We start from the raw sequence: 18,142 nt of genomic DNA, 5'->3' as shown, positions 1-18,142 counted from the left end.
CCAAAGCCTTTGGCATTGTTTGAAATTCCAATTATTTGACTCAAACCCAGAGATGGCAACAAAATGACTAAAAAAAAAGAAGGTGGGGGAAAAGCCGGGGCAGGCTGCCGCCTTAATGAGCCGAAACCCAGGACCCAGCTGTGCGGGTGCCAAGGGAAGTCATCTAAAATGAATGTCACACCTGGTTATAAATAGGGTGGCATGCATCGCTGTGCCCATTAACGTGGTGACACATCCCACAGCGATGGGTTAACCCTGTCCGCTGCCCCTCCATGGGGCTAAATATAGGCAGTCTCTGCCCGGCCGCAGCAGCGTCGTTTTCTAACCCCATCGGTGGATGGAAACCGCCAACGTACAGAACACAGCCGCTGTTCAACATCGGGCTGTGCTTTCAACCTAGGACACCCCGCAGCACAGCCTGTTTGTCCCAAGCAAAGATATCCAGATTACCTTGTAACGAGCCCACGTTTCCAATGAGATGAGATATTCCAGTGAGATAGCTCCGAAATCTGCACTGCCATATCCCAAATTTCAGCAATCCCATGTTTCTGAGGACAACGCCGCACCTAGAGAGACAGCAGTGAGTTCCCACTGTTTGGATGTGAAGCATCCCCTCTGTTTTCACCCTGTTTAGGCTGCATGTCCTCCTAGGAAGTGGCAGAATTATCTATATGTATGTACATATAGAGAGGAGGTACGTGTTCATAAGCAGTCTGCGAAGCAGAGGTGATTCAAAATTGCCGGGGAATAAGTTTTGCTCCCTGGGTTTTGTCTGCTCTGTCACGTAATGTTTTGGTTTAGCGCCTCAAAACGGAATTAACCATTTATTTATAGCTGAATAAGCCATGGAAAAGGGAGACTTCAACTATTGCTCTTGGAGATAAAAAAACCAGTATATCCTGAGAAAAGTGCAAAGAGACAAATGCAAAGAGGTAAGAGGCAGGAAATCCTTTATTGAAGGGGTAAAGGCAGAGTCACAAACAGACTGTTTTCAAAGTTAAAAACAAATACAAACAAAAGGCTAAAAACCGCAAAATATTTCCTCTTCCTCCCCCCCTTAAAGTGGAAGTCCAAAGCTTAATTTTGGTTGGATTCGTTATGCTTACGCAGCTCGGTTGGCAAGCGCACCCTGATTTGGGCGCACCGGGGAGGAGGGAGACACCGGCCATATACCGAAGTGGTTAAACGATGAGCAGAGACGTCCCCTCTCCGACCCCGCTGCAGGTTTCAGAGTGGGGATGTGGGAGCAGCATGTTAAAACACAGACAGTCTTCTTTTTTAAAAAAAATTTTTCTTTTTTTTTTTTCCCCTCTCCTTTCCAGACAGCTACTGTACAAAACCAAACAGAAATTTATAATAAATACCTAACACAAGAGGCTCAGTACATTGCTACAATCCTTCACTGAAGGGAAACATATATATACATATATATATCCTAATATATAACCTCTTTGACTTAAATCAGCATAAAGGCTACGTGTTTCTATGGGAAGGCTAGGGCAGGAGTCCCACTTAACATCACCCAGACCTCACACCTCAACCGAGCATCGCTGCCCGTGGTCCCCCCGCTCCCGTCCTCCTCCTCACTGGAAAAGCAGCATGATTTGCCCGTGGCAGGGAGTTTTTGCATCTAGGAAGCTCCAGCTAAGCAACCGCGCAGCGAATATAAAATACTGGAAGAGACCCCTGGCTTGCAACGACTCCTGTGTGATAAATACAGACGTTTTCCTTGGCATTGTCTCAGGCTGAAATTTCTGACCCATCCTAAAGGCTGGTTACGGCGCTGGCGAGGAAACACACGCTGGCCTTTGAGTTAAAGCCCTCGCAGACTCCAAGGGGAAAAAGAAAAGAACCCTGCAAAGCTACATGACTTTAGCATCCAGCTATTTCTTAGAGCGAGAGAGGGCTTAAATTCCTGGAGATTAATTAGCAGACACAGAACATTGCCCGAAGGTAGGTCTGAACAACAGCCCAAACAGCTCTGCATCCAAACTCTGCAGCTGCCCTTTATTTTTTTTTTTAAATTTCCTAAATTTTGTTTTTTAATTGCCCTCAGTCCTTGGTTGTAGCCCCCTTGGTTTCAATAGGAATCACCTACGGGAGATAAAAAGCTGAATATCTTGGGTTTTTAAATAAATGGCAGGGTTTCTCGCACGGTTTTGGGGGAGCGGCACACTCCCCAGCCCCATCCCAAACCTGCCTGGCCAGTGAGAAAAGGGTCTCACAAGAGCTTAGCTCAGGCAAAACAGACAAGAAAAAGGATTCGCAACGCAATTGCAAATGGGGAAGCTCAGGCAGTGCAAACTCAAGCCCTCCTCCTCCAGCCCTCCTTCTCTTGCTACGAGAAAAAGGCTGTTCCCACCGGAAATTCAACCTTTTGCTGCCAAAAGGGGATCCAAGGCAGGGTTACGGAACCTGCAGGGAAGTGGCAAGGGGTATCGAGAGAGGAGCCTGGAGATACCAAATCGCTTGTCCAGTGATGGCAAAACCTTCCCAAATTCCATCCCCGCTGGCACCAGCTGCTGCCAGCACATGGACGGTAGTTGCTTCGAAAGGTCGAAAGTTGAGGGACTGAGCAGCCATCTGTGCCAGGACCAGACAGCGGCCGGGCTGGGGAGAGGTGTCTGGCTGTTCCCTGTGGGGAAAGTAAGAGCCCCAGCCTTGCCAGACTCAGCTTTAGACCAAGAATTGTTCAAGGAAGGCTGGGTCTGGTGCCAGATGCGAGCATCTTCATGTATCCTGGGAAAGCAGAGGTGAAGAGCAGCACCGGTCACCGTGGCGGGCTGGGGAGAGGCTCAGCATCTGCAGATCTTGGGCTCATCCCTGCTGCAAGCCAGGTCAGCAAATTATCTCCAAAGTTAAAGCAGAGCTGAGAAAATGAGCACACAGGGGACTGAAAGCCAAGGATGGGAGAGGAAAGGTTGGCACGCCCAAAGGTTTGCTTCAGAAGGGGAATGGGGTATCGCAATAGGCATTTCACAGTGAAAGCACTGCAGAATTGCTAATTAATTAGTCTTCGTGGCAGCCCTGCAAGCCAGATCAGGTATAATTAAGCCTTGGTTTTATAGCTGGGGAAATCAAGGCACGGGGTTGCGGCTCTAGGAATTACTGCGGATGCTGAGGGTGTTTGGAGACAGGCACTTATCACCTCGTAGATCATAAATCCAGCAGAAACCACTATGACTGTCTCACCTGTCCTCCTGCCTAACACATGCCAGGATCCAGCCCTCAGCTCATTCCCAGTCCCAGGCAAATGAGCGAGTTATCTCCCAAGCTAAAGTCACAGCTGATAAAGTGCTCCTCGTGCTCAAGGACACCCACACTGCTGTAGGGAGGGGACAGCAAGCCGATCCAAGCCCTTTGCAAAGGGATCTCGATTTTATCGGCAAATCTGCCCGCCCTGGACCTCCTTGACCTGCAGCTGGGACCGGGCAATGGCAAAGCCAGGCTCCGCATTTTTTTCCAGCGACAAACCCCAGCGAACCTTACAAAGGGAGTCTGCAACCACGTTTAACAACAGCTCTTTGGAAACACCCTACCGATACACTTATTTTTTCCCTTAAGTTACAACTTGCCTGTGAGCAACCAGCCAGAAAGAAAGGAAGAAAGAAAGAAAAAGAAGTGATTCCTCCCCGTTTTGCCGCCGTTATTTCCCCCCTCTGAGGTAGATGTCGATCGGGTGGGGATGAACCGCTGGAGAGTGGTTATTCTTCTGGCGAGCAAGCATCCTCGCTGTCCTGCCCCGGCGCTGCCGGCGTGGTGCATCGCTGCCGAGCCCGTCCCGGCGCGGCTCAGCACTGCCGCAGCACGCAGGCGGCGGTGGCCGGCGGCGGCCCCGGCGAGCTGCATTTCTCCGGGGTGGTGATTTTACCGGTGTAATCGATGCAAGAGGCGTTGCGTGTCCGCACGCCCTCGCCGCAAGTTTGGGAGCAGGGGGACCAGGGACCCAGGCGCCAGAGAGGGCAGGGGACATCTCCGCAGGGCTTGATGTCCTCAGGCTTGAGGGCTTTGTCACAGGCAGAGGAGGTTTGACCCTCCACGTCCCGACAATCCACTGTCCGCCTCTGCCAGCCGGAGCCGCACGTCTTGGAGCACTCGGACCAGTCTCCCAGGACCCACTGGGAGGTCAGCATCGGGCGGATGACGTTGGCCGACTTCTTCTCTTTGCCCTTTTGCTTGCTGAAAGGGACGTCCTTGGGGATGAAGAAGGTGTACTTGACTTTTGGTGGGAAGACCTCGCTGGCAATGGTCAGCAGCTGGACGGTCAGGGGCTCCGGGAGCTGTCGGAAGCTCTGCAGCCTCTCCAGGGTCGTCATGGAGCCGCTGTATTTCAGGATGGTCCCCTTAATGAGGATATCCTGCTCCATGGCCGAGATGGCAAAGTCTCCATTCAGCAGATACTTGCCCTCGAGGGTCCTCAGGGCCAGGTAATTCCCATCGTGACGGACCCCGCGGTGGCTGCGCTGTTTGATGTCGATGTTGGTTGCTCCGGCGGGGATGGTGACGATGTCGTTGTAGCCGTATCTGCACGGGGCGAAGGGACATGGTTATTTTCCTGGACTTATTAAGAGGAGACGCATGCAGGGGATCGCACTTTGCGAGTGGGGTCGTGGCTCTGAAGCCACCTCTCTGTAACCCAGAGCGCCCAGGAGCTGGAAATACTGCAGTTGTGCCAGATGTGTGCTCGGCTGGGAGATTTTGCTGAATTACATGCAAAAATGAGCGATGCAATCAAGCAAACAGCCCCACGGTTACCAGCCTTGGTGGGAGGCTCCCCGTACTCCCTTTCTTTTGAAATGGGTGAAGTGTTTGGGACTAAAAGCCTGGCTCTGCCCAGTGCTGCTGTCGGCAGGGATGCTGAAGGATAGCATCAGCTATCAGTAGATATAGGTATAGAAGGACAGAATAGGAGAGAGTCTGGGCGCTGCTGGCATTGTACGCACAGAGGCTATGTACATTGGCCAGATGTTGCTGCTAAAACCGGATCAGCAGTTAAACAGTTAACCCAACAGACATCTCATATAGTAGATTACTTGGTATTAACTTGAGAGCCTGTCCTAGAAGACAGCAAGTACTAAGGCAGCAAAACCATCCCTATCCATGGGCGGGCGCTTCTGCACCCTGGGCTCAACTTTGGAAGGGTTTTGCAGCCACCACCACGATGCAGAGCTCCCATTGGAGGCCACAGAGCACATTCACATGCCGGGAGAGGATTTCCCTGCAAAGCCAGCCAGAGCCCACCCCCGGAGCGCCACGGCTCCAGGGACAGCACCGGGAAGGCTTCGGTACTCAAGCCCTCAGCACCCAGCGCTACGGTAATTACTTGCTACTATAATAAAATGCCACCCTGGCATGACTCACACCGTGGGGCTGGCAGGATCATTTTCCACGCACCCTCACGTTTGATGCTGTGGTCAGTAATTAGGTTTAGAGTATTTTGGAACAAAGCCTTCGGGTCAAGCTCTGCTCTCAGTGACCCTGGCATCCCTAACCCCGATCTTAATGGGATCTCTTCTTGGCCATAGCTACCACGTTAATCTCTCTTTAGTCAACCACAAACAATTCATAGGAGAGTGGAAGCCCCATTTCAGCTGGCTCCCTGGAAGGAAACCATTTAGGAAATCTAATTTGGCTGCGTGAGTCACCTCACCGTGTGGAATTGGCCGCGTTGGGCTTTTGTTACGAACTTTTCAACAAAAGCCTTAAATTCAACTCTTTGGCAAAGCAACGGAGATCTTGGGTGAGGGAAGCGGCTGCCTCGATACCATGTCCCAGCACTGAAATTCACCCCCAAGCCCAGGGAAGAGTTATTGAGCTATTTATATCCTGCATCAGCCCTTGAAATATGTGTCCACCTCACTGCATTGGGGGGAGATGCACACTGTAGACTCCTCGGGGCAGCAGATTTACTTGCAGTGGTGTACCGAGCCTATCGCCAGCGTCAGCACCAGCTATTATTTTAGGAAATAAACTCTGCTTGGCTTGCATAACGTTGCCCCGAAATAAACTTAGCGCAAGCTCCGGAGCTTGGGGAGGAGACCAGGCTGTTGGCAAGGCCACCCGGTTGAGGGTGTTTGTACGGCTGCAAAGCCCAGTTAACGGCATGGAGGGGAAGCCAAGCACTCCTCGAACCCGGCTGCGGCAGACAAGGTCTGCAGCTAGATGGGATGCTTTGGGTGCAGAAAGCGAACTGGCTTCACATGACCTAGAAGGAGTCCTAATATTCATAGCCTAGCACTTTTGCAATAAAAAAAGAAGAAAGAATGAGAGGGGAAGCTGTTTTTTCTTCCCCCAGCCCATCTCTGCCAGCACCTTCTACCCGGCGCCTTACTTGGATCGGTTGAGCGAGCCAGATATTTTCCTGCAAGTGGAGCCGTTGCCGCCGCACACCCCACACTTGTCCAGCTTCTTGGAGGACCCGACTACGTGATCACAGCCAGCCTTGATGCACTGGCCGTGGACGCAGATGGAGAGGGTCTCCGGTCCGCACAGCGTCCCATCGATCACCTAGGAAATTGGGGATGGGGAGGAGCAATTAGGGCATTTGGTCCGAAACAGGGTAAGGAGGGGTTGGTTATCATCACCAGGTATCTTACTTTGGCCTCAAAGACTTTAAATTCGCTCCTTCCCCTGGCTCGGCAAAAGAGCTTGCATCGGTCTCGGGGTGACACTCCCGCATACTTGGGAACCCACTCCAGGCGATTCCCTTCCAGATCCGTAAAGTTGTAGCTGTTGTACTTCTCACACTGCTGCTCCCGAAAGCTTTTCCCTGAAAGGAAAGGCAAAACGTGACCCAAAAGCTAGGGGAAGCTGGCAGGAACCGCTGTCCTAGTCGGCCATCACACAGATGCAGGAGTGAGCAAGCAGAGGAGGGATGCCACACACCTCCCGCCTAGCCGGGGGGGGATCACCGCCCCCAGCAGAAAGCTATTGTCCCCCAAAACTATGAATATTGAGGGGAGAGTGGAGCAATCCCTGGTGATGGGTTCTGGAGAAACAGGGGCAGGAGGTGAGCGTGCATTTGGGAATTGCATCATTTTGCTGTGCAGATAGGTGGCTTTGCAAAGCTGGGCTTACCATCCGGCGGGCACTCGTTGGTGTGGCAGGACTGGTACTTGGCACGCTGGCCCTCGCAGTACCTGCCGCCGTGCTGGGGCCTGGGGCTGTCGCAGTGGCGGTAGGAGAACTGCACGCCGCCGCCGCAGGTCCGGGAGCAGGAGCCCCAGGGGCTCCACGGGCCCCAGCCGCCGTCCACCGCCGGCTGCAAGAGGCCATGAGAAGCTGCTAAATCCATCCCTGAGCTCATCCATCCCCAGCTGCTCGCTCCCAGGGAGAGCAAAGGTCTGGAGCAACATTAAAATCACCCCCCAGCTCCTCTCCTTACATCACCAGCAGGGGCCCTGATCCACCAAAGCACTTAAGTGCATACTTCACAGGAAGTTATTACTGACTTGCACCAGTCTGTTCGCATGCTTAAAGTTAAGCTTGGGTTTAAGTACTTTGCTGACTGACTCGGAAATCACCACTAGTTCCCTCGGCAGGGCAAAAAGCAATGATTTAATTGCAGAACTGTGGCTGCTTGTGCTGGTTCAGACCAGCCTGAGCCTCGACAAAAGGCACGGCAGCATTTATCTACGAGCTGGACTTGCCAGTAATAAAGATTAACAAAAGGTGCTGTTGAAGGAGAGATAACCAGAAAGCAAATCAGGCAAATCCAAAGACAGTCCAGGAGATGGCAGGACTGGGGCCAGAGGTTTGGGAATCGCAAAAGGTCGAGCCCCAGCCCGTCAGTCCCCAGTCCCCCCCATTACCTGGGGCTTCAGGGCATCCTGTGGCATGCAGCGGCCGTCCCAGCACAGCCCGCCGGCTTTGCAGGGGGTGCCGTCGGCCCACGGCAAGCTGCCGTTTTTGGTGTGGCAAAGGGGCTCCCCGCTGCCTGTCCTGCACCAGAGCTGGGCGCAGATGTCCTCCTCCGTGGTGTTGGGGCAGTGCTGGAAGTCCTTGCCGAAGATCTGCTGGCATTGCTGGTCCAGGCTGTACAGGGCTCCTCGGCCGGGCAGCTCGGCAGGCAGGGAGAGGGGGTCGGCCGGGGCATCGAGCAAGCAGTCGCCTGGGCAAGGCAGAGAGGCATCAAGGCTTGATGCCATGGGTTGCACTGAGCAGGACACCCCAAACCTCTGCCTGTGGTCTCATTGGAACCCCCTTCATCCCACACACCCCTCGAGGCATTGCAAAGAGCCTGAGCAATTAAGGAAAAGGCTTTCTTGAATGATGAGGCTCCTTACCGTGCCCTCCATCCAGGAACTCAGTGAGGTACATGGCGCTGCAAGGGGACCATGGCTGGGTCTTGTTCAAGTGGATGAAAAGAGGAGCCATCATATGGTGCTTGCCAAGGGGCCCGAAGAGCCGCTCGCAGGTCTTGGAGTCATCGTGGGGCATGCTGAGCACGTGGCCTGGGGAGCAGAGAGCATCGGTGAGCCGCAGCTTCCCAGCTCCTGCTCTGCTGCAGATGGTGCGTGGGCAGCTGGGAGCATCTATAAGTTATTAAGCAGTTCCTATTGCTGCAAAAGCTATTTGCTTTGATAACTCAGAAGCGATAAACAAAATAGCGAGCGCTTGCTCTCTCTCAAAGGTACAGCCCGCTGAATGCAGGGCAAAGCAGCCCAAATCAGTCAGTACATCTCTAGGAGCAGCAAACCAAGGGGCAGAAGTGCTTGGTCGCCCACCTTAGCTCATTATATCAGGCAATTGCACCAATTTACACCAACTCAAGGACTTCTAAACGTATTTGCTGCTGCAAACCAGCTTCCGCTGGTGCCAGAAGTTCCTCAGTGCCGCCCAAGGCTTGGCGGGTGGCACCCAGCTGGGAGACGTGGGCGCTGGGCTGCACTACATCCCCTCCTGGCAGCAGGGCTGGCCACGCTGCACTGAAAAAGCAGAACCCCCTCGGGAAGGGATGCATTACCCAGTTCGTGAGCCAGGGTGTAGGCTGCCTGCAGGCCCTCGTCCTCAATCACCGAGCAGCTTTTGTTGCGGTCGCACATGGTGCCGATATCTGCCACTCCCAGCGTGTCGCAGCTTTGGTGTCCGCAGAAGTCCTGTTTGTGAGCAGCACCGAGGAAGGTAAGGCAGGGTGAAGGGTCCCAGGTTTAGTAGCCCCAACATCTTTGAGCAGAACTGGGCAACCCACTGGGGCTTTGCACCCCAGATGCACACACCCCTGCCATTGCTTTACTGCAAGCTCCACCCTTTGCATGGTGGGGGATCCCTCCCCTCCCTCCAGAGACACCTCAACCCCTTTCCTCCCTCCCCCAGAGCACCCCCAAGGGACCCCTCAGACCTGTCTCGTCAGCAGAATGGCAGTGTCGTAGTGCTCCGGGTGTCGGTCGCTCGGGGGGTTGAACCTTTGCTGCCAGCTGCAGAAGTTGCGCAGGGTGAGCCCGCCGTTGTCGGACACCTCTGGCCCCGCCGCCGCCTCGTCCACCACCAGCACCTTCACCACCACCAGGCTGATGGAGTTCTTCAGGCTGGGGTGCTTGTAGATGCGAGCAGCCATGGACATCAGGGTCAGGACGTGGTTCTGCGGGGGGAGAGAGGGGCAGGCAAAGCCTGGGTGAAACCTTCACCTCAGGGCCCTGTTTTTTTGTGTAGGAAAGGAGAAAGCAACCTAATTTATGATCCAGACTGACTCAGGCTTCTGCCTGGGTTGATGGACTAAGTGCTGCCTTTTCTGTACACACCTTGTGCCGGCAGGAAGGACGGGCACGACAAGCCCACCCCTGCATCCCCTTCTCCACCTGCCAGAACCCTTTGCACCCAGAAACCCTTCCAGACAACCTCACGTGTCCCAGCGAGTGCTCTTGCATATCCCTAAACCATTAACCCTGCTCTCGTCGCCCTGGGGCAGGAACCGCCTCGTGCACAACCCCCCCCATGGGTGCAAAACCATCCTCGCACGGCTGTAAAACTCCTGCCCGTGCTGGTCAGCAGGGTTTGAACCCAACGTCCTTGGCGACAAACCGAGGCCAAAGCACTTTGACAGCCAAGCCTTTGGCCAGCAGCACCCCCTGCTCGAGCGACCGGGACAACCAGAGATTACTTAATATGTCAAACACGCCAGGGATGTTTAGGCTGATGTAAACATCTTATCGGAGCATCAAAATTCCTCCTCTGCTTGGCACCCGTTCACGGCACCAGAGTCAGGAGAAAAAAATGCAGCTATTACACAATATAGTATTGGGAAAGAGAAAGTGGCTTCTCTCCTCCCCAGACAAATTACACCCCGCGGTCTCGCTTCAGTGCCACTACCCAATTAAAATGGGAGGACTCATGGAAGTCCTCTCCAACAGCTGAGTTTCACCCAAAATCCTTGTTTCCCGAGCGGAGCTGGCTCCGCGCGCTTATCCATCGTGATGCTGCTGGGACAGCGATATGCACAAAATGGTATTTTCTCAGCAAATGAGGGAGATATTTAGGGAGATACACGCCTCCCCTAACAGCAACGGTTCTGAGAGCCGCTCGCCCAGGGTGGTTGTGGCTACTTTAAATTATTCTGCCACATTTTATCCCATCACTGGCAGCTCCATGTAAACTGGTATCTTGCTTCAGCAAGACTATCCCAAGTCCTCTCTGGCTCGTTATCCGAGGGCAGGCCCCGGCAAGAATGATGGGAGCACTGAATAGACTGGTTTATTTAGACTGGCCAGATCTCCACGACATGACTCACATCCCAGCCCGAAGCATGCAACAAATGTCACAGAGAAGTCACCGCCGAGGCAAGAAACCCAAGTGAGATCCCCGCAAGCGGTTGCTCCAGGGGACTGTTTACCCTCCTCCAGGGAAAGTCCATCGGGAACCTTCCTAAAAATATCATAAAGCCTTCCTAAAATTAAACGTGTGAAGACCTAGAAGGAGGCTCTGTGCTGGAGCTGTGCATCATGGGATCATCCCTCATTTCCAAGGGAGCAAATCCTGCCCCATCCTTTTCTAACCCATTACAGGTTTCTCTCCATCCTGGTAGTTGTTACCTGGGATCTCTCAGTCCCTACTGCAAATCCCCCGGGACACCAACCCTCGCATCCTCAGGGTTACATCCAGCCAAGAAACTCTTTCAGCAGCAGGAACGGAGGGACTTGGAAAACATCCGCCTGCCTTCCCTTCGTCTGGAAAGCGAAGATGGAAAGCGAACCGAACAAACAGCTATTTAGTGGAGATTAAAAGGTCAAATTCACTTGTTCCACCATCTGGTGTCTATTTATACCCATCCTTGGACCATGCGGGAGTTCGTTGGGTTTCGGATGGACCCTGACTGCTCCGGGGAGAGCGGCAATCCACCTGCACCGCCTTGGCTTGGCCAAGCGTTTGGAGCTGGGGCCAAAAGCAAATTACAGGATCCCCAGGGCTCAGGAGAGGCTGACTGAGCACTTTTGGCCAACAACCGGCTGCGGATGAGTTGAATCCCGCTTGTCCCGTCCTCCCCGTGCCTTTGCAAACAGGCTCTGGCTTGACAAGCCACCCAGGATGGAACGCCGCCTTCTCCAGGGTTTCCTTCCTGGCATCGAGGCCGAGGATGTGGGTATCAGGCTCAGATGCAGGGCAGCCACGGGGTCGGGTGTGGGGAGCCCAGAGGTGCAAACAGACTGGTTTCTGCCTCCTTGCAAGGCATCGCAGCACAGCGGGCGCAAGGCACCTCCCTGACATTTCCCACCAGGCACCCCAGCAGATTTTGGCAGGATTTCTGTCCGACTGGTAAATGCAGCTGGAAAATCAGCCCCTTACCTGCTCTCGGGGGAGAGGGCACCAGCCCAAGCGAGGATTGCGGGAGCATCCCTCCTCTGCCCCATGCAGGGCTTGCAGGGCCAGGGACGAGCATCGCAGCTGAGCCACCCCGCTGCAGAGGCGGCGCAGGGTTTTCTGCTGCCCAGTGGTGCCCCCCAAAACCTCCTACCGTGTTCTTCCCTGGCTGCAATCCTTGGCTCCCTCTGCTCTTGGGAAGATCAAAGACCACCCATTTTCCCTGCCTCAAAACGAGGGGGGAAGCCTTTTGTCCAACACACCTGCATTACAGCAGCTCCAATATCCCTCCTGCCACAGCATCGCTGCTTCTGGGAGAGCCCTAAACCAGGCACACACAGGTGCTGCCAGCATTGCCCGATGCGAGACTGCCAGCAGCAAACAGCACACGCAGAGGGTCAGCAATGGAAAAAATAAATGTAAATCAGAGCACGGGGAACTGAAGTGTTTTTAACCTGATAATGTTGAAGGATTTCACTTTCTGATACAGGCTCTTGCAAAATCTCTGCTGACATTCTCCTTCATGGGAACTACTTGGAAGCTGAAGTCTGCAGAGATCCCCGAACTGTTTTGTTTTGATTTTTTTCACTATTATTATTATTTTTGGGGGGAGAAACTGCTCTTACACAGACACTAACTATTATTGTGGTATGCACATAATGATCTAATATCACCGGACCCACCCAGTGCAGAAGGATGGCAGGGAGCGCCGCACAACACCCCAGCGTGACTTGCCTCCTTCCGACACACTCCCCAGCTCACGGAGATTAACGCTCAACCCAAACCGGGGCTGTAGGCTTGTTTGTTTGTTCATAGGGTTGTTTGTTTGGTTGTTTTTTTTTTCCCCCTCCCTCCTTTCTCCCTAGAAGCCAGCATTTCTGTAGGGGTAAAAAAAAAAAAACCCAATTGCTGAGATTTCTGGAGTGCAGACAGATGGAAGGAAGAAAACACGGGGTCAGATGCGAGGGCTGCCCAGCTTTTAAAAAACAACCGGTAAAAACATATCCCAGCCTGTCTCTCTACCCTGAAGCGATGTCTGCGCGCTGGGCCCCCGGCGCGGATACCCGCAGCGGCCAGCAGCCGCCCTGCCAGCCTCCTCCTGCAGTTTAAAGCCCAGGCCAAGAATTTCCTTGCAAAAACGTGGGTGGCAGCCAAGGGGAATGGGGGGCAAGCCGGAGGAGAGGGGGACACCTTGCCAGCCTGCCAGCATGCCTGGCTGCCCTTCTGCCTTCCCAGCTCTCTGCCCCATGCCTTTTCTGTCTGCCACATGATTTTTCCCCCCCTTCTCTTTCCCTCCTTGCTGGATATTTGGGGCTGACCCGCAAAAGAAGCAATTACCCCTTTTCAGAGCAGGGGAAACTGAGACACACGCGGGACCCCCACCGCCTCTTTGCAAGCACGGATGAACACAAAGCAAAACCTCATCCCAAGAGCATCCAGAAGCTGCAGCACTGCAGTTTGCAGTTGCTCCTGGGCAACTGCTCCCTTCACCCTGCACCGTTCATACTGAAGCCCTTGATAATCGGTGGTCACCACGCCAGCAGCGGGGCTGAAACGCGCGGCAGCTGTTTAACATTACGGGGTGACGTGAGGAAGCGAGTGCATCGGCCGGGGGGATGTTTAGGGAGGCTGGCTGCTCCTCCGACCCCTGGCACCAAAGCGGATGCAGGCTTGGGGTCACGCCAAGGGGGGACAAATCCCAGAGGAAAAGCACCAGCAATGCTGGCGGATGGCAGCATCAGCTCAGGTCCCTCTTTGCTTTGCAAAGATCCACTTTAATCCCACCCGGGTTGCCTTTGGGACGGGCTCAGGAGGGGCCAGCTCCTTTTGTCAAGGGATTAAGGGAACTCACGTGCTCAAGCTGCAAAATATCCTAAAGCGAGCCTAGGAGCTGGACATGAGGGGACCTGAGGCTCCAGGGTGGCTTTGGCTTTACCTCCGAGGTCACTTTGATGATCAATCCGTGTGTGGGACCCCAGCAGTGCCCTGTGCCACGTGCTCCAGCCCCCACCTGGTCTTAGAGGGAAGGGATTGCAACAGCACTCCTAAAACCTCATAAACCTGCCCAGAGAAAACACAGAAGTTGGGTGAGGAATCCCAGCTTAATCAGATCGATCTGATTTTGCCGTGGTCCTCAGTCATTACCAGCTCTCGGAGTCAGGAATCGCAGACTCCTTGCTTGCAAGAGCAAGGAGGAAAGAAAAAGGCATCATAGCCATCAAGTTTGCAGAGGAAAGCTTGGAAATACATCTCATCTGCACCCAAGAGACTGGAGGAATCCCACCACAGGAATCTGATTCTGCTGCCAACTGGCTGGGGATGCTGCGGGCGTTTTTTTTTTTTGCAACCACCTGTTGCTTTAGGTGTCTCGGCAAACACCCCCCTGAGACTTGCAGAGCACCTCTGCAGGTGCTCAGCCCAAATGCCCTTCCTTCTGCACATCAGAGGGATTAGCCCCTGAACTGCCTTCTGCCTCAGTTTCCCATACTCAAAACCACCACTTAAATCCTTTTTTTTTTCCCCAAGCGTTTTGGGTCCTCTGTAGGAAAAATGCAAAGAATAACTTATGTGTCCATCCCTATATAAGGGAGCTCTTGTTAATCACTGCAGGTCTCGTCCTGCCAAGTCCTCCACGACCTGCCAGCTCCTCAGAGGGGTTACTACTCGGCACTGTCCTGCTGCTAATGCTCCCCAAATACCCCATCTCCTGCAACCGTCGAGCCAGAAGCTTTAAACCCCCAAATTTCAGGTCTGGTTCTGCTCTTGCTTCATCATTTCCTCCTGGCTTACATAAGTATTGATAGAGGTAGAATTAAGCTCTTGTTATCTAAATTAGGTTAACAGCTGAGCTCTAATGGCTCAGATTGATTAGAAATAAATCATTAATAGCATTTTCCTGACAGCACGACATTGATTATAACGTGCAACGCTTGAATGCATCTTATGGTGACTATCTTCCGCTTAAGCTGTTACAGCTTATGCAAGAAAATAACTGGGAGTACAAACAATGCTTGTGACCTTTAATAAATATTTGGTAATTAAAGTGTGGTTACGGGAAGAAGAGTCACTATATAAATATGGTTTCTTCTGACTCAACATTTCTGCTCCCTGGCTATCTCCTAGTCAGCTCTCGAAGATCTCCCCAGCATGAGCAAGCCATCACTTTTTTTGGCCTGCAAAATATAGGTATTTAGAGAGAAGCGAGAGGGCTATTTGGTCTCCTGAGTTAGCAGCAACCATGCTTCTCCCTGCATTTTTGTTGCTGAGAACAAAAGACACAGAAACACAGCAGGTGGCTTATTTTTAACAGCTACATGAGAGCTGGTTGAAGTTTTCTCCTGAATAAATATGTTATTGCCCTGTTCATCCAAAATGAGACCTTTAAAGGCTTCCTTCCCATCAAGAAAGACCCTGGGAGCTGGCACAAAGATATTGCTCTTGGGGACAAGGAGGCGGTGATGATAAAATGGGAGCCAAGCAGACTGGAAAGTTACTGATAACTAAGGAGGGAGCTGTCACGGACCTACCAGGTAGCATCACCAGCCAAACCAGGGCAAGCGACGAGCATTTCAGTCCCTTGGTTGTGCCTATGTGCAGCTCAGCAGCCTTCTGAGAGCTGCCACAGCACAGATTTACCCGGACGGTTGCTGCTTTTCTCCCCAGCCCAAGCTGGGCATTATCAGGGTTCCCCCCTCCCAAAATATATCACCTTATTTGTAGCAGGAGGCAGAGCCTCGGGTGTTGTTTTAAAACCACTGGGTGCCCAGCTGGCTGCAGAAGATGCAATACACTATTTTTTCTGCCCTCCCGGGGAGTCAGAGACCAGCTTTACACTACAGAGAAAGTAATTTCCACCTCTGTTTATACGCCTGTTGCTTAAAAATTCAGGTTACTCCATTGTAACTCTATTTCTGACCACTGTGAGCTCTGGGGCGATTGTCTCCAAATGCAGCAACCATCGCTCCTTGACCCTCCGTTATCTGTTCCTGCCAGCCTGGCTTTGGATATGCAAGCAAAACCAAGCAAGGGGTGAAACCTGAGTGATGCTGGGCAGCTGAAATCAGCTGGAGCTCCAAAGCTTGGCATTTCTCAAGGTCCAGCCCTGCCTGAGCAGGGCTGGAATTAAAACACTGCTTTATTAGGAGCGGAGAAGCTGGATGAAGCCCCCAGGGGAAAGATAAAGCGGGCAGAAATGGCAAAGCCAGGCTATCAGAGCACAGCCTGTGATTTCAGCTGCTCCCCGCTAAGCTCCAGCTTCAAGGACTCCTCTAACAGCCCTGTACCCGAAAAACCCATCACAGAGGATGAGCAACTTCAGTGCACAGTTATCCCTTGCAAAGACCCAAGTGCGCTTCAGACCGTGCGAACCTGAATTGGGACCCAAGGACCCGAACAACCCATCGCTGCGGGGAGCTGGCTTTGTAAGGGGCATGAAAAATAACGTGGTGCCGATGAAAGCGGCTTGTCAACAGCCCTGGAGATGGATGTGGGGGGCCAAGAGGCCGGGATCCCGGGGCCTCCACAAAGCCTGGCCACGGGCAGGGTCTCCGCAGCCGAAGCACGTTGAAGGAGGGGGAAAGTTTCTGGTGGTGGTGGCTGGGGGAAAGGGTTGTTCGTGCATCTGCTCGGCTGTTAACAGGTGGCTCAGGAGTGGGACTGCGCATTACTCAGCCCCTGGTTTATTTACTATCTGGCTCAAGCTCCTGTCCGGAAGGGAGTTAAGCCCATTGCTTTGCAAAGTGGCTCTTTCCCTGTAGCAAGAGAGGCATTAACCCACTCTGTCCCCCATCTATGGGGACCCCAGGCTGATGGGGCATGATGGGTATCCAGCCTGGGCTGACAAAGGCTCCCCAGGACGGATGCTGGGTCTGGGAAAGGGTACCCCAACACTGACTGGACCCCATAGATCAACCCTGCAGCCTGTTGCTCTGGGGATTTACAGCCCCTCCACAGCAAGGAAAGGTGGGCACAGAGGCAAGGTCCCCCACCCCATCCATCCCCAGCTCCCTACTCACTCACCCAAGGTGGTCCCTGGCATCTGGGGGCTGCTTGTCCCTGCGAGGGGAGGGGTGACACGGGACAGGAGCAGACAGAGAGGCAGTGGGGGTGGAGGGATGGAGATGGGATGGGGACAGAGGGGCAGTGGGGTTGGAGAAATGGAGACAGGAGGGGATGGAGGGGCAGTGGGGATGGAGGGACAGAGATGGGACAAGGATGGAGGGGCAGCAGGGATGGAGGGACAGCAGGGATGGAGGGACAGAGACGGGACAAGGACAGAGGGGCAGTGGGGGTGGAGGGACGGAGACAGGAGGGGACAGAGGGGCATCAGGGATGGGGACAGGAGGGGACGGCGGGATGCAGGGCAGGACGGAGGGAGGACGGAGGGGACGCGGGACACCGCCAGCCCTTACCTCCACGTCCTCCCCGTAGAAGCGCACCATGGAGGCATCAGCCACCAGCAAGGTCTCCACGTACCGCGCCTGGGAGACGAAGCGCTTGGTCCGGCGGAGCGGCGGCTCCCCGGGAGCGGCGGCGGCGGGGTGGGAGCCCGGCGGGGCGGCGCGGCGCTGGAGGCGGTGCAGGCGCCTCCAGGGCGGTCCGGGAGAGGGCTGCCCGAGGGGCTGCAGCTCGTAAGCCGCCCCATCGAGCAGGAAAGCGGCTCGGAAGCCCCCTCCGCCGCACCGGCTGAGCACGGCGGGAGCGTCGGGGCTCCCCTCGACGGCTCCCGTGTAGAAGCATCCCCGGCGCGGCGGGCTCCGTCCCGGTGGCCGCCGCCCCCCGCCTAAACGCTGAAAACGGAGACGAGGGGCCAGAAAAGCGGCGTCGGGGCGGAGACGGAGGACAACGGCGCGACCGAAAGCGGCCAGCCGGAGGGCCAGCTGCCCCGGGGGTGCGGGCAGGCGGGCGGGCAGCAGCGGCTGCGCCTCCCGGGGAGGAGGCGGGAGCGCCCACGCGTGGCACAGCAGCAGCAGGTGGAGCGGAGCCCGGCCCCCCAGCAGCGCCCGCCGCCCCATCGCCGCCCCGCCGGGCTCTCGGCGGCTCCCCCGCAGCCTCCGCGCCGGCTGCGGAGCCCGCTGTATTTATACTTTCTCCCCCCGGCTTTGACATAAGAGGTTTATTTTTGATCTCTCGCTGCTCCCCACTCCCCTCCCCTGCCAGCCAGACCCTGGGGGAGGAGGAGAAGTGAAAGAAAAAAAAAAGAAAAAAAAAAAAGAAGCAGCAGAGAAAAAAAAAAGGAAAAAAAAAAAAGGGGAAAAAAAAACCCAACCCACTTTTGGATGCGATTTGAGGCCAATCAGGCTCCGGGAGCCCCGCCTGCCTCCAAGTGTCAACTCCAGCCTGTTACTCT

General features: G+C 54.3%; 1 protein-coding gene across 1 annotated transcript; it reads right to left on the bottom strand.

Annotated features, from left to right (window-relative positions):
• Positions 1–933: 933 nt before the first annotated feature.
• ADAMTS8 (ADAM metallopeptidase with thrombospondin type 1 motif 8) lies at positions 934–18,142 on the bottom strand. Its single transcript, XM_075116258.1, has 9 exons — positions 17,205–18,142; positions 9,341–9,580; positions 8,966–9,098; positions 8,286–8,453; positions 7,812–8,110; positions 7,078–7,261; positions 6,597–6,769; positions 6,332–6,507; positions 934–4,524 (listed from the first exon to the last, which is right to left on the bottom strand). The coding sequence occupies exons 1-9, from the start codon at positions 17,805–17,807 to the stop codon at positions 3,792–3,794; spliced, it is 2,709 nt and encodes a 902-aa protein (XP_074972359.1). The 5' UTR covers positions 17,808–18,142; the 3' UTR covers positions 934–3,791.

This window comes from Phalacrocorax aristotelis, chromosome 22 (assembly GCF_949628215.1).
Source record: "Phalacrocorax aristotelis chromosome 22, bGulAri2.1, whole genome shotgun sequence".
Taxonomy (NCBI): Eukaryota; Metazoa; Chordata; class Aves; order Suliformes; family Phalacrocoracidae; genus Phalacrocorax; species Phalacrocorax aristotelis.
Note: the sequence above shows the minus strand (reverse complement) of the source record. Positions and strands in the feature narration are given on the sequence as shown.

Excerpts from the sequence above, each read along its gene's own strand:
- ADAMTS8 (XM_075116258.1), bottom strand. The coding sequence starts at position 17,807 with ATGGGGCGGCGGGCGCTGCTGGGGGGCCGGGCTCCGCTCCACCTGCTG. Across the intron at positions 9,581-17,204 it reads TCTACGGGGAGGACGTGGAG|AACCACGTCCTGACCCTGAT; the intron begins GTAAGGGCTGGC and ends CTCCCCCCGCAG. Across the intron at positions 6,770-7,077 it reads CAACGAGTGCCCGCCGGATG|GGAAAAGCTTTCGGGAGCAG; the intron begins GTAAGCCCAGCT and ends CTTTCCTTTCAG.